Consider the following 14,749-nt stretch of genomic DNA (forward strand, 5'->3'; position numbering starts at 1 on the left):
GGTACAAGAGGCCCCTCTGACCTCTGTGTGCCTCCCACTTCTCTCAGAACAACTGGCAGTGGCAACTACATGGAGGCTTCTTATGTGCCCCACTCTATCCTACTGCTTCTCAGGCGTTATTTTATTGCTATACAAACTCTATGAGATGAAATTGCTTGTCAAAGGTCATACAACTAGTAAGTGGCAGAGACCAGATTAGGGGTATTTGCTTATCATTTCTCTATTAGACCGAGAGCTCCTTACGACAGGAAATCTATTGCTTTCATCTCTGTAACCCAATACCCAGTAGAGGGACAGGCGCACAGTATGCATACTTGACAAATGTTTGCTGACAAATAAATGAATGGATGGATGAATGTCTCAATAATTAGTTTTCTTACCAATTAGACTGCAATATCTCTTGTAATATGAAATACTGAAAATTCCAACTGCAAGAGAATAAACGATTTGGAAGTTTTGGGGGGCAGGTAAAGTTGTTACCCATCATAAATGAATGTCAGACCTTTGTTAATCTTACACCTGCGCTTCTGAGTGTCTCTATTCATGACCCCCGCAAACCTACTGATACGTGAGCTCCTTAGCGACCGGAAATGTGTCTATTCGCTAAATTTTGGGGGTCCAGAACAGTGACTGGCATTTTGGGGATACTCAGCAAATAGCTGCTAAATAAATGAATGAATAAAAGAGTGAATAGATAAAAGATTTCAAACTCTATTTAGACACAAGGTTAACTTACTTGGAAAAGTACTTCTAAAATTGTCCACACTATATTCATTCCAAACCCTTCACAGCTGTTCTTTTAAGAGTTGTATCACACTAAGTGACATCTTATTTCTTCTTTTCTACCTTTTTCATATCCCACTTTGATTTAAACAACTACAGATTTTTCCTGGATTCCACATGCCCAAGCTAGGTAGAATTAGACCAGTTTATTCATGTATTTTTTATATGCAGCTCACCTGAAAGCTTAGTGATACACAGAAAATAATTCTGAACGGCATTGTTGCAGCTCAAATTCCATTCTATAAATACTGTTACAAACTCCAGGCAACACCCACATGTCTCAAACATAGGAAAAGCTCCATTAGAATAAAAAATTTTGCATGAGGCTTGCCAAATCTAACAAGAGCTTATCCACAGTAAATACTTGCCTCTTAAGAGAGACAAATGGCTTTTCAGAAAGAGCAGTAGCTTGGAGCCTAGAGGCCTGGGTTCAAGTTCTGACTTTGTTCTTTACTTGTGTGATCTTAGACAGGTCAGTCTTTGAGGCTCAATTTCCTTGTCTCAAAAAGAGGGATCTTAACAGTTGTCATGTCCATCTCAAAGGGCTACTAAAGATGAACTAAGGCATGATATGTGAAGACGCCTGGTAGACGTTATTTGAAGTGGCATACATGTAACAGGCGGTATTATTATTGTTAGAGCTGATACCTCTTCCATTCAGGGCTCCGCACACTTCTCTTTTCCTCTTTTCTAGTCCCCATGGGCAAAGGATTTAAAACTCTGATATCAGTCTCTAGTACTTTAAAATTGCTTCTCTCTTTCAAATGAAGTCAAATATACAACAGATCCAAGTCTGTTTCAAGGTTGAGCTAAAATCACCAAAGCAATTATTTAGGGAGAGTTCAGGGAATTGTATGTAAGATTAAATGAGCAGTTTCATGTTTGAACAGAAAGTAGGTAAATTCTCAAGGACTGCTGAATTACGTCTTTCATGATACGGCTTGATATGAACTATTTTCATTTCAAGAACTATCCAGGGTAATGAAGAGTTTATTTTTTAAAATATTCTTCAAGCCAAAGGAACTTTATTTCTCAATGAGAAACCATTCTCCTTGCTCCTGAGTTCACTACACTCAGATCGTTTCAGTGATCTGTTAGACTACACTGTGACAGAATGTTTCTCTACTTTTTCATCTTGTATATTTTTCTACATTTTTCTCTCCTCCATTTTACTGCTGAGGCCAGTGGAGAATACCCAGTACTTGGAGACTCAGCGGAAGTTTCCAGAAGGGGAGGAGAAAAGTCTACAAAAATTTCCACAGGGACACCAGAAGTCTGGAAAGGCAGTGAATGAGTCATTTTCTGTCTGTCTGGTCTTTTTCTCATCCTCCAACAAGTTCATTTGAAAGCAGCAATTCTGGAGCCCCGAGAGGGTGCTGGCACCTGTTTGTGAGAAGCCCTTTCCAAAGCCCACCTTTGAAGTTCAGTCCCATCACTTAACTATTTAACGGGCTGTGAATCCCTGACAACTCATTGGATGGCTCGGAGTTTCAGCTTCCTATATTACACACGCTAGTGAGTGTGTACACCTGTGTCTAACACAGGAAAAATGGCCAACAGAGGCCATTTCTCTCTTCCTTGTCCAAAAAGAAGCAATCTGGGAGTCAGAGTTAAAACACGAGCATTAACTTGGCATAGCCGAGCAAGGCATCTTATGCATCTTGGTTTATTAATATTATTTAGTAGAATAAGATGAACTCAAAGGTGTCCATCTACTGAGAAACCCTCTACCATGGAAAACTCCTATTTTACAGAATTCTATTGACTGTTTAACTCATTTTCAAAGACAAGTTAGACAAATATCTTTTTTCCTCCTTGTGACTTTCTTCCAACTATAATTCTCTATCTCTTTTAAACTTAGCCATTTCCACACCACAATCCTAAGTCCTTACTCACTATAAACTGTGCTGAGCTTTTATCTCAAGGACTTAAAACTCAACATTGAACCAAAGTAGGAGGAAGCAGACAAGAAGAAAAATACAATAAGGCATTAGCTCATGCTTGATTGAAAGAAAGTCTGCACGCACACCCACACTCTATCCTCTTGTTCTGTTTCATTTCAGTCTGGAGTTGTCCTAGTTTGCTCATTCTGTGTCTTTCTTTTAAAATGCTTTTTCCTTGTACATAGCCAGACCAATTCTAGCATTGATCAGAAACTTTCCTAGCTTCAGCTTTCACATAATTATGAACAGACAGTGTTTACACGGGGGCGGGGGGAGTAAACCCATTTCATTTAGCCATTCAGTGACTATTCCCTATGCACTAACTATATATTACATGTTCTGTACTAATGGTTAATCAGACAGACCCCACCCCTACCTTCAATGGGCCTCTAGTCTAGTGGGAGAGACAGGCATCACAAAATAAACTCCACACAGCAAATAGTACTGTGATTAGGAACAACCAAGAAGGAAACACTCAGGTGCTGAGATAGAAGAAAACGATGGAAACCCACAGCAGCAAAACTACCCCGACATAACAAACAGCTCTTTTTAAACAACCCCAGGAGGTTTCCTAAGTGCTCTACAGGGATGTGGCACCCAGAGCATCAGGAAGGAGCAGGTGGGAAAGAAGAGGTGGCTTGCAGTGGAGAGCTGAAGGAAAGGAAACCACTGTCACGTGTCATTCCGTCTTTCCATCTGATCTTCCGAAGAAAGGCTCCCTCCTGCCTTGAGATGACAATCAGTACGTGACACACCCAGTTTCAGCCTCATCAGTCTAAGTTAATAAATGTGCATATTAACTTACGGTAGGGCTGAGAGTTACCTCATGGCTCTATCCTTCCAGGGACAGGGTGTGTCAATCCAGCTCCTGGTTTTAGGAGGGAGCCCCCACTGTTGCTTGATCTACCCGGGAGACTGCAGGCAGGAAGCAGAAAATGAGCTGAGCCAATCAGCAATGTGCCTGAGGGAAGCCCTGGTGCTGAGGCAGGGAGGGAACTGAGCTCCCGATACTGTGGGCCAACTCGCGAGATGGGAAGGTGCTCAGTCTTTCCTAAAAGCAGGAAGCTTGTATGAGGGCTGCCAGAAAACGAAGGGTTATCTCCTGATGTTTCTAATTAGCAGAGAGACGAGCAGCTCACACAGAAACAAAGAAAAAGACAAGTTTACGATGATAACTTTGTCTCCACTAGACAGTATTTTTTGAAGTGACGGATCCTTAAATCAACTCTGCCTCTCCCTGCTCATTAGCAGCGACTCCTCACTGCATGAGCATAAGCGTATCAAAAAGCGGGAAAGAACATCTTGTTATTTTTAAGGCCTTAACGGATATAATGTGTTACTGGGAAACAGGAGCGTTTCATGTGCTAGCCTCGGTAGGGGTCAAGTTTTATAAAGTAGATGTTCGTTCAAGCAAGGTCTGCATTAACTACCTGATCTGGATAAGTCCACCTCTTTGAGCTTCCAGAATAATATTGTGCTTTCATACTTCACAGAGGTGGAGGTGAGAAGAAAAAGGCTAGAGTAATAACTGTGCAACACATGTTTTCACGTGTCATGCACTGGCGATGACACTCTGACCACACATTAATGATGCTATGCTGACTGTTCAGAAGGTGTCCTCCCAGCTCCCAGCACTCTATTCTTCTGCGCTTTCAATCATCCACTCATCCAGTGAGCATTCATCGAGGGCCTCTGAGCTATTAGGCACTGTTAAGAGTGGGTAATGTAGAAATAAGACATGACCAATGGCATTCAGGGACTGGGATACTTTGTATGATTTAAATCTAGTTAACCAGCAAGTATATCAGTCTCTGTACTGTGTGCCCAAACCTTTCTAAATCCTGTGTGTGTTTTTTTTGGGGGGAGGAAGTGGAGAAAAGCATGGGTGGGTCAGCTCCACAGCAGGTATCCTCTACTTCATCCAGTCTCCTTATACCTTCTCCATCTTGGCTTCTGCCCACCTGTGTAAGCAATGTCTGCCTTTAGTGTGTGCTTAAGACTCCGAGGAAGAGCAATGCTCCGAGGACAGGACTCCAGGGGCTCCCACACTGGAGGAAGAAAGTGAGTGCAAACGCCTGGGAATGTGCATGGTGTGCAGATGGCAAGGGGAAAGCTGGCCCCTGTTGGAACAGAGGGTTGACACCAAGAGACAGAGCGGGACATATGTAACACTTTCAACTAGAAAGATTTCTTTAAATTTTTCCAAAGGAAAGTCCAGTAACAAGTGTGAGTGAGGGGAAAGGCCGGGGTTTGGGAGCAAGAGGAAGATGAGAGCCATCAAGAGAGGCGGAGGAGTGCCCACAGAGCTTACCCACCCTGTGCTGTGTTGAGGGGAGAGGTAAGCAGAAAAATGGTCAGGCATCAGATGCTGCCGAGCATGAACCCTGCAGGAAGATCCCCATCACTTCTCTCTCCCCAGGTCTCTGCAGGTGGGGGGAGGGAAGACTATCTTATCTCCCTGTTCAGCACATTCGCTCCTGAGAGAGCCATATTTTCCAGCCCCACGGATGATCAGCTGGATATGTGAGGAGCTAGTAATGAAGAGACGGTTCCATTGTTTTAACCAATGGAACATGAAAGGACGAGAAGTGAGCAGGGCTTTCAATGTGCCCGACTGTTTCGCCTGGTCTCTTGTGACCTCTGCTATGTGAAGAGTCTTGTTTGGCCACTGCCAGTCACAGGAAGATGACACCAGGGACCTAAGCCACACAGGCAGCCTAAAGCAGAACCCCAGCTCACCTACAGACGTAGAGCAAGAAATGCATGTTTGTGGCTACAAAGCTCAGAAATGTTGAGGTGCTATGTGGCATTATTGGAGGGAAACCCAACTAGTACGGTGAGTTGTGGGTCTGACAAGTTCAATGTGCTCCTTGAAGGACAGCACCCCTCCAGAGCCTCCTCACCACCGTTCTGACTCATAAAAGCACACGCGGGATGCAAAGCAATGCCTATCTTAGCAGTTCCCAGAGGAACTTGGTCGCTATCGTGGGCTTATTTTCCTAAAGCAAGACAAGTCAGGAGTTACACATTAAATGTCTTAAATATTGATTGTTAGATGAAGCTGCACAGAATCAATGGGAAGGGAAAGGCCAGGGAATTTCACTGGAGCCAGGGGCAGGATATACAAAGTCAGGGATATTGAAATTTGATTAGTTCAAAGAATTTTTACAAAATTGGTTATGGCATCAGCCAGCCAACAGTTGATGTGAAACTCCGAGGAAAGCACTGAATGTCCAGAGTGGTCAATGGCTTTGCCCCACCGTTTCCCCCCTCGACCCTTGTTCTAACAGGAATGCCATGCCAAGCTTTGGAACCATGAACAAAGGACCTGGGACAAGACAGAAAAGAAGCAATGTCTGGTGTCCAAGATGCCCTGCCAGGTCTTCATGGCATCTACCAAGCTAGCCCCGCCCTGTGGCCAGGTGCAGAACTGTCAGCCCCGGGCCCAGGGAAGCCAGGCCTTTCGCAGTCCCAGGCCCCACCCTCGCAGAATGACGGGCACTGACGGTTTCCTGGGGGGGGGGGGGGGGGGGGGGGGGCGCGGCTATCTGCTTTTTATCTTCGCTCTGATACTGCCCGTCACCAGGTTATCCCTCCTATGTATAAACGGGAACCGCCTATCTAGCAAGTCCAAGAATTCTGCTTTTTAAAAAGCTCATGAGAAATATAAACGGGATTCAATTGAGGCTATTTCAGAGGTTATACAAGATGACCAACCCCACTTATCCTTCTTGCTAAGCTGCTGATTTACACTAAGAAGCTTACCAAAGCCTTCTGAGCTCATTTTGTCCTCAGCCTTTTGGAAGGAATCCAAATTCGGGAATCAGGGGCCTAAGACCAGAGTCCACAGTGTGTTGCACTCATTTCTGCAGCTGCGTCTCTTCAGCGCTCTAATCCCTAATGTGGCATCATCTTTTTTTCCCACTCAAACAGATAGCTGAGCCTGAGTGAGTCACCCATAGATAAAGCCTGCCTTTCGGCACTCAGTCATGTCACAAGAGGACAGCGCAAAAGAGACTCAGTCAGGCAAACTCACCCCAAGACTTCAGATCTTATAAGAAAGAGGTGAGCCTCAGAAGGCGGAGCTGAATGACTGTGATGTAGAAGATCATTCTTGCAGCAAAGGACAGATCATCCTCCTCTTGAAATTGCCATTCATTAGCTGACGGCCTGGGGCCCTTTCTTCCCTCCTTTCTTTGCCCAGGGAGGAGCTCCTCTGCCCAGAATGACTTCCTCCCCTTCTTCTTCGGGGCCACGCTCACCTCCCTGGAAGCCTCTTGAACCACTGACTTGCCCCCAAGTAGGCAGAGAGAGGCATGGTCTTCTTTGTTTAGAACTTTACAAGAACATTTTGCACATGGTCGATTAATAATTTACACATTTGTTGATTGTTCCATAGTGTGAGCTACTGTGAAGCCAAGAATTCCAGCTATTATTCATGCATATATCTCTGGGCTCAGTGCCAGCTCTGGCACAGACTGACTACATGCTCATGAAATATTTTCAAACGGGCACTACCCTGATTTGGAATGAAACGGAAAACCCTTTGTTTTAAGGGACAAAATAAATGCCCCCAAGTATTATATCTACTTTTACACTACAGAATTCTGGAAAAATATCTTATTTGTAAAGTAAAACCTTATTACTTGGGATTAATTGGAAGGTCAACCTTGATTAGCAAAAAGCCAGAACTAGAAAATATTGGAAAGACCGTTTTAAATGTTCAAAGACCCACTGTCACTTAAAATAAGCCAATGATGCAGCAATGAACAGTGCTTGGGTACTTGCTTAGAAGGACAAATATAAATAATTTAAATCAGCTTATCAATTGTCCATTTACATTGATTAAATATATCCTATTTGTAACCTTGCTTGTGTAATTCATTTGTTTTTTAAAAAAAATCCCTGCTTTTTTCCTCTTTTGGGGGATGGTGGTGGAATCTCTTCGAAATTGGATTAATCATGACCTTTGGTTCATGACACCCTTTCATCATTGATCCATGCACAGCCTGCTTTCATTTATTTAGTAATTTTTAATAATGCAATAAGTGCAGCCCGGCTGGGGTGGCTCAGAGGTTGAGTGTTGGACCATGAACCAGTAGGTCACAATTTGATTCCCGGTCAGGGCACATGCCCAGTTGCAGGCTCAGTTCCCAGTGGGGGGTGCACAGGAGGCAACCAATTGATGTTTCTCTCTCCCTTCCTCTCTCTAAAATCAATAAAAATATATTTCCAAACAATAATGCAATAAGTGCTTATAAAACCACCACCCAAAAAGAAGCTGGAGAATAACATACAAAATTATTTGTTAATTATTTGTTAACTTCCATGAAATCCATCCCCTGCCCCCGCAGACCAAGGCAAGTCCAACCCTGAATTCCGTGGCTATCACTCCCTGCTTGTCCTTTCTATACAAGTTTCATTGCCTCTAGCTGTAGTCCTAAAAACTATTTTTATTTTAGTTATTTTATCTCTGTTAAAAAGATGTCATGCTGTAGGGGACCTACTTTTTTCACTTAATATTATATTTCTAAGATTTAGCCACATCTCTTTCTGACTGCTGTCTAATATTCCATTTGGGAACTACACCGCCATATACGCATGCACTCTATCACTGATGGCATGTGGGCATATGTGAGAGTTTTGCTATTATTTACAGCGCAGTTCTGAACATTCTTGTTCATGTGAAAATGGCCTCTCGTGGATGTTATACCTGGACCAAAGGATATGTGAATATTCAGCCTTAGAAGGTGATGCCAAACTGTCTTCTGATGTGGTTATGCCAATGTACTCTCTCACCAGCCACAGCTCCTCCAACAATCTGCATTGTCAGACTTGTTAAGAACGGCCACTTATTGTCAGTCTAGAACCAACTGGAATCACCAACATTTACGAATTGGTGCAATCTAAAGTGATCAGTGTTTTGAAGTAAGAAAATGCATTTGAATATAAAATAACTTCCCTGTAGAAAATTGAGAAATATAGAAAAGCACCAAAAGGAAAACACACAAGAGTTACTGTGTATCAAGGTTTAGTATTCACTTGCAATGAAGGAATATTTACCCTATTGTAAGGGTACTCTATGACTGTAAGTCATTTAAAACCCCTTGAGTGTACTCCCTCCATCTGACCTACTAAGAACACAGCCCTCTCAGTGTTCCAATCAGTCAGCTTAGCATCCCCATAGCTACTGCACTGTCCCAGGTACCCAGGAAGCAGCAAGACTCCGGTTAAATATCAGAATTAAAAGCTGAAGATGTGTTTTGAAATTCGTAACATCTTCCTTATGAGAGGTTTGTGTTCTATACAGTGGTTTCAATCTACACCTCTTTTGATCTGGGAGGAAGGGAAGGGGATTTCTTATTAAACACTTAATAAAAGCAGTTCTTTTATTTTAAATCCGTTTTCAGAAACTCCTTTGTAACACTGCACTTCCTCTCAGCAGTAAAATGCCATTAAGGAGAGCAAACACGGTCTGTAGAATAACAAGGACACCAGGGCCAGGCTGTGGGTGATTGAAGGACGGTGCTCCCCAAGGCATGGAGATTCGATTGCTGGGGGTACAGTGTATTTGACATCCACTAGAAAAAGAGCATCGGCAAGCTAGCCCAGCATGAACAGAGCGTCTGCTCCCAGCGCACCTTCTGGTGACTAAATTTCAAATGTACTGATATCTCCCCGCTTTGGTCCAGGAACCGTGTTCGACAGTGAGAATTCCGAGAGGAGAAGGACATAGCACCTGCTTTCCATGCCATCACCATCTACTAGGGAAGACACCCAAACCAGGTGATTATATAACAAGGACACCAGGGCCAGGCTGTGGGTGATTGAAGGACGGTGCTCCCCAAGGCATGGAGATTCGATTGCTGGGGGTACAGTGTATTTGACATCCACTAGAAAAAGAGCATCCACTAGTTTGTACCTGGTCCTCCGGCCAAGCTCAGCTGGAATATCCCCTCCCCAAGGAAGCCTCCCTGTGTAGGTTTCCCACCCCCGCCATATATTTGCATTACACCCTGCATTTTCATTTAAGCACTTGCAACAATTTTAGTTCAAAGATTTTATATGTTCTGTTGTTTATTAACTTTCAGTTCCCTGAGAGCCAGAGCCATGCTCACCTTACCATTGTATTCCCAATCTCAAGTGTACATAGTTCATCATAGGCACACAAATATAGGGTGTCCCAAAAAATATATGCACACTTTGAATATTAATAAAGGCAGTGTTAAAAAATACGCTCCAGCTGTTAACGTGGGCCTGTACTTTTTGGTCACCCTGTGTTTGTGGGAGGGAAGGGAGGATAAGAGAGTGAGCTGACCGCAAGTCCACCCTGGGAACAGCCTCCAATGGGACTTCGAGTCCCTGAGCCAAGATTCTCTTTCCCTTTGACGGCGTCAGAAACGGGCAATGCCCTGCTTGCTCTCCTTTTCTGTGTGTTTCCACTGCGGCCACCACTTGAATACTTGCTTTGGGCACGCACCACCTTTGGTCAGGTTACAGTGTGATCAGACTGGCCTACGTGCCTCGCTGGCTGCTAAAGCAGCCTTGTGCACCCCTGGCCGGACCTATCTGATGGTCAATTAAACCTCAGGGAGTAGCCTCGCTTCCAAGGCCTGGGGATCTCGACAGTGTCGAGCACCTGGAATTGCCACACCGTTACCCCGGTTTGGGGATATTCCAGGATGCACCGCAGTCAGAAATAAGACAACAATGTGTGCGTGTGGCTGACGCCTGTTCAGATTTCACACAAACAGAAGCTAGCGATGACATTCTTACATGCTTCAGCTATTTTCTCAAAATATGATATTAATTTTGATAATTAGAAACAAAACGAGCACGGGCCTGGGAGTCTGGGTGAGATCTAGATTGTTTGGATCCTGGCCCTGACACTAATTCAGCTGTCAGCAAGCCCGATGCAGTGCTGGCTTATGTTAATGACGGAATTGGACAAGGTGACCACTACCGTTACTTCCTGTCTTGACATTCCACTAGCCCAGTGGTAGGCAAACCGCGGCTCATGAGCCACATGCGGCTCTTTGGCCCCTTGAGTGTGGCTCTTCCACAAAATACCATGGCCTGGGCGAGTCTATTTTAAAGAAGTGGCGTTAGAAGAAGTTTAAGTTTAAAAAATTTGGCTCTCAAAAGAAATTTCAATCGTTGTACTGTTGATATTTGGCTCTGCTGACTAATGAGTTTGCCGACCACTGCACTAGCCAATGATTCTTTTTCATCTAAGAACTTCTCCTCAACTTCATAAGCATCTCAAAAGTCAGTCCAGCTGCGGGCAATGACCACCCACACCCAGGGGCCTGGGATAAGCATCTCTAAAGAAACCGCAGCAGTATCTTAGGATTTCATGACTACAAATGAAATCATTCAAGAGACAAGCAGGAATCCTAGGGACCTGACACCAGCTAACACAGCAGATTCTGTGGCACACGGACCTTCTCAACACTTGTTCATCCCAGGATGGAGGACTGAAACGCCGGGGAATCTCGCTACAACCAGCTGTAAGGCACCCTCTTCTTGATTTTCCCCTGTAAATTATTTTCCATATATAAAATAGTCAATCATGACCAAGTGTTCCCATAAGTATATAACTTTTCCAATCTTTGCAAAAAGCCATTCTCTTCCCTATTCCTGATATTGCGATTCAATTTCCTTCACCTCAGCCCCCCAACGCACAGATCCATGCACAGACCCTGTCACTGGTGCTAAGTTCCTCTCTCAAACAGGCGTTCAGCTATAGTACAAACTCATTATGAATCTGTTTATAACCAAAAACTCGTCTCAGTTTTCATTAGCTGGTATGTTAAATTCAAAGTCCCATTTATGTTTAAACAGTCCACAAACCCTCCTTAGAAATGGGCGTCTCCGAGGAGGCCCTTCCCTGTCTGAAAGGAAACCACCAAAAAGAATAAACACAGCAACTAAGGGGTTTGTACCCCAGAGACACATAGCTTTTTCTGCTGCGGCAACTGTGAATAGACTAAGCACAGAAGTGTGAATTCCAAAAGATCTCAAATCGGATATTTACTAGTACGAACACAAAACCAAAGAACTCCCGAGACTGTGTCTGTGGCCGGTGTACTACTTGCCTCGAGTAGTAAGACTCCACGCCCAGCGCCTCCCGCACGCTGGCGATGTGCTGCTCCAGGGCCGAGCTGGTGGCTGTTGGAAGGTTCGCACTGCTGCCGGCCTGGAAGTCACCGGCGTTTTCCATGGTGTTGTCACCCAGGTAGTGCTCGTGAAACTTCAGGATTCCTGAAACAAGACAGGCACGGCCCATGTTACGGGCTTGGGGTTGGGGGAGGGAGAGGTGAAGGATGGGACAGCAATGCCAATGCTGTGTGACCTCTTTGACAGGCCTGCCTTCCTCCCAACCATGTGAAGAAATCCTGAAATCCACCCTCTCCAGAGGGTTTCAGAGGTTGGTCAGGGCCCTTTCGGCAGCTTTCACCATCAGGTTTGGTGCCTGAAACAGGGAATTCAAGACAGGGCTTTTGCTTTTGACGATATATTCTAAAGCCCCTGAAATGATGACTATTTCACAGGTATTTCAAAACAGAAACTTTCACCAACTAGGGAAAGTTTTTTTTCTAGAATAGTGCAGAAGCATGCCAGCATATAGTCTCCCCAGAAACTGAAATCCTGAATAAAAGTATAACCAGCCAAGTGGAAATAGTGTTACTCACAGCCCTTTCATTTCACAAAAGCAAATCAAAACAAATATGTAGTACAAAGGCCAGATAAAAAACATTTAAAACTATTTTTAAATAAGACTACCTGGTCAACAATTATTAATGGATTAAAGCAGCAAAAAATGATGGCTGCATGGAGCTGACAGGATCCATAGTGGTCTTCTAGCAATAATCATAGGACATATTCTCCAATGGTAATGAGGTGTGTCAGCGCTGGAAAATGCTGGTCCTCTCTGATTTGATTAGGGCCCCAGTGAAAGCTTCAGAGTCTCATTAAGAGCAAAGAGGAACAGAAAGAGAAACAATAGGAGCCTCATTATACACGGCTCATTATTACAGGGATATGGATATACCACCTGTCAAATCATGTCCCCAAAACGTAACAAGCAGAGAGAAAGAGCTTGATATCTCTGTTGTCAGCCGTGTCCTCCTGGGCATTAGTGCCCTGCTGGGGGCTGGAATACACAGGGATTCATTCCACTGCGGCTGACACTCGCCAAGTCACCATGAACATCACAGCTTAAAACCTTCAGCATAAAAAGGTCAGAGGTAAAAATGTTCTTTATTGAAAGCCCATAAAAAATGGAATTAAGGGGCAAGATTATAAACAATAATGCTGAGGCACAGCATGTACAGGCACGAGTGCTTAGAACCCAAGAAGCATCTGAGAGTTGTCATCCAGCCATCACTTTTTAAAATCAAAGCGATGGAGACATAATCAAGAAACCTTATCAATTCTCCTGGCAGTTGAACTTTCTGAAATTGGCTTACAGATATTCAAGAAGCTCATTCTTCAAGATTCCCAATTAGAAGATCCACTTCCCCAGTCAATAAACTCTTAATTGGGTCTGGTGTGTCTCCAACATGGTAAAGCCATCAGCATTTTATTATGCAAAAAGTAAGGCCCTCACAGCTAATTACTGGTTCTGTATTTAGTGAAACTGTTACAGCCTGAACATTTAATGCCAATTTAATCAAAGGAAATTTTTATTTCTGAAATAAATTTACAATGGACGAAACTAGTTCAAATGGATTCTGATAAATTCAGAAATGCCAAGCATAAGACTTCTTTTATATACTGTGAGAAGAGTCTGCCACTGTCATTTTAGTCTCTTTAACTTTACCATGACAAAGGGTTAAAACCATTAAATCATAGCTAGAAAGAACTCCTTAGGACTTACAGTCATCGCTTTATTAGCTAATGAACAGCAGCTGCCTACAAACAGGCCTGCTAGTGAAATTAATCCTCCTGCTCTTAGTCTTCCTTGATAAATGCTTCCACGTTTGCCAGTGCGGAGCAGCGATTTCTTGGGGGAATGAGAAAGCCGGGCTGTCTTATTAATTGAATGCTCCACCATGGACTATCCACTGTGGCTGAGACTTTGCTGAAATCCCACATCAGCTTCTTAGTCTGATCTATGGTAATGCACCTCTATTCATTAGACGTTCACAGTCTTGTGTATAATTGCCCTGTTCCTACAGAAAGAGATCTTACCTGCCCCAGGAGCCAGCAGCCAGCTATACAGGTAGCCCGCGGCCAGAGAATAGTACAGCACTAGTCCTCTCTGGCCATTCACCATCTCCAAGATCTGATCGATAGTGACTGGAGAGTAGGGGTCAGAGTCCTGTTGTCCTGTTTGTCGTTCTACCAGAAGATCCGCAAACGCCCTCGTCCGTCCTCTTTCTGCCACAGCCAGGGCTTCGTCGTGATGGCCTACGCGACAAAAGGGACAGACTGAGGACTCCATGGGGCGTGTGCTTACAGAGAGGGCCGTCAGCTACAGAGATCCTGGGCAGAGGCCTCACTACCCCTGCACTCCAGTGTGTGGCAGCATCTTGGTCCAACCCCCAGCCTCAGATGATAGGTGTAGTGTCCCCTCTTGTAAACCCCATATTTTCAGATCCCACACCACCCTCAGGTCTCGGGCCTTCCCGTCTTGCAGCCATACCGCAAGAGAGCCAGCTTTGTTTAGGGGATTCGTCCTTAGCATCTGCTCCACATCCCGAGTTGCCTCTCGGCCTCTTGGCTTCTGACCCCATTCACTTGGCTCTTTGGACTCTGGTTACCCTCTTACTTTTCTGCTCAACTCTGATTCTGATTTGACTTTGGCAGATGAGCCCTAAAGGACTTGGCTCTTGACTATCATTCTCTCTCTCCTCAATGCAGCTCCTCTACACTTCCTCATCTCCCCCCAAATTATATCTCTGTGCCTTTGTGCATGCTGGTCCCTCTGCTGAGTGGGTCCTTCCCCCTTTCATTGACCTTGTCTCAAATAGAGGGACCCTAATAGTTGCCCTGCCCATCTTAAAGGTAAAGATTAA

General features: G+C 44.3%; 1 protein-coding gene across 6 annotated transcripts in view; it reads right to left on the reverse strand.

Moving 5' to 3' along the window:
- The window catches only part of TTC28 (tetratricopeptide repeat domain 28), a 389,347-nt gene that overhangs the window by 60,030 nt on the left and 314,568 nt on the right, over positions 1-14,749 (reverse strand). For all 6 annotated transcript variants that reach the window (XM_079763232.1, XM_079763228.1, XM_079763230.1 and 3 more), the window contains 2 exons: positions 13,923-14,141; positions 11,825-11,990 (listed from right to left, as the gene is read on the reverse strand). In XM_079763232.1, the coding sequence (XP_079619358.1) occupies positions 11,825-11,990; positions 13,923-14,141 (385 nt within the window). The remainder of the gene's footprint in view (positions 1-11,824; positions 11,991-13,922; positions 14,142-14,749) is intronic.

The sequence above is a fragment of the Cnephaeus nilssonii genome (assembly GCF_951640355.1).
Source record: "Cnephaeus nilssonii genome assembly, chromosome: 22".
Lineage (NCBI taxonomy): Eukaryota > Metazoa > Chordata > Mammalia > Chiroptera > Vespertilionidae > Cnephaeus > Cnephaeus nilssonii.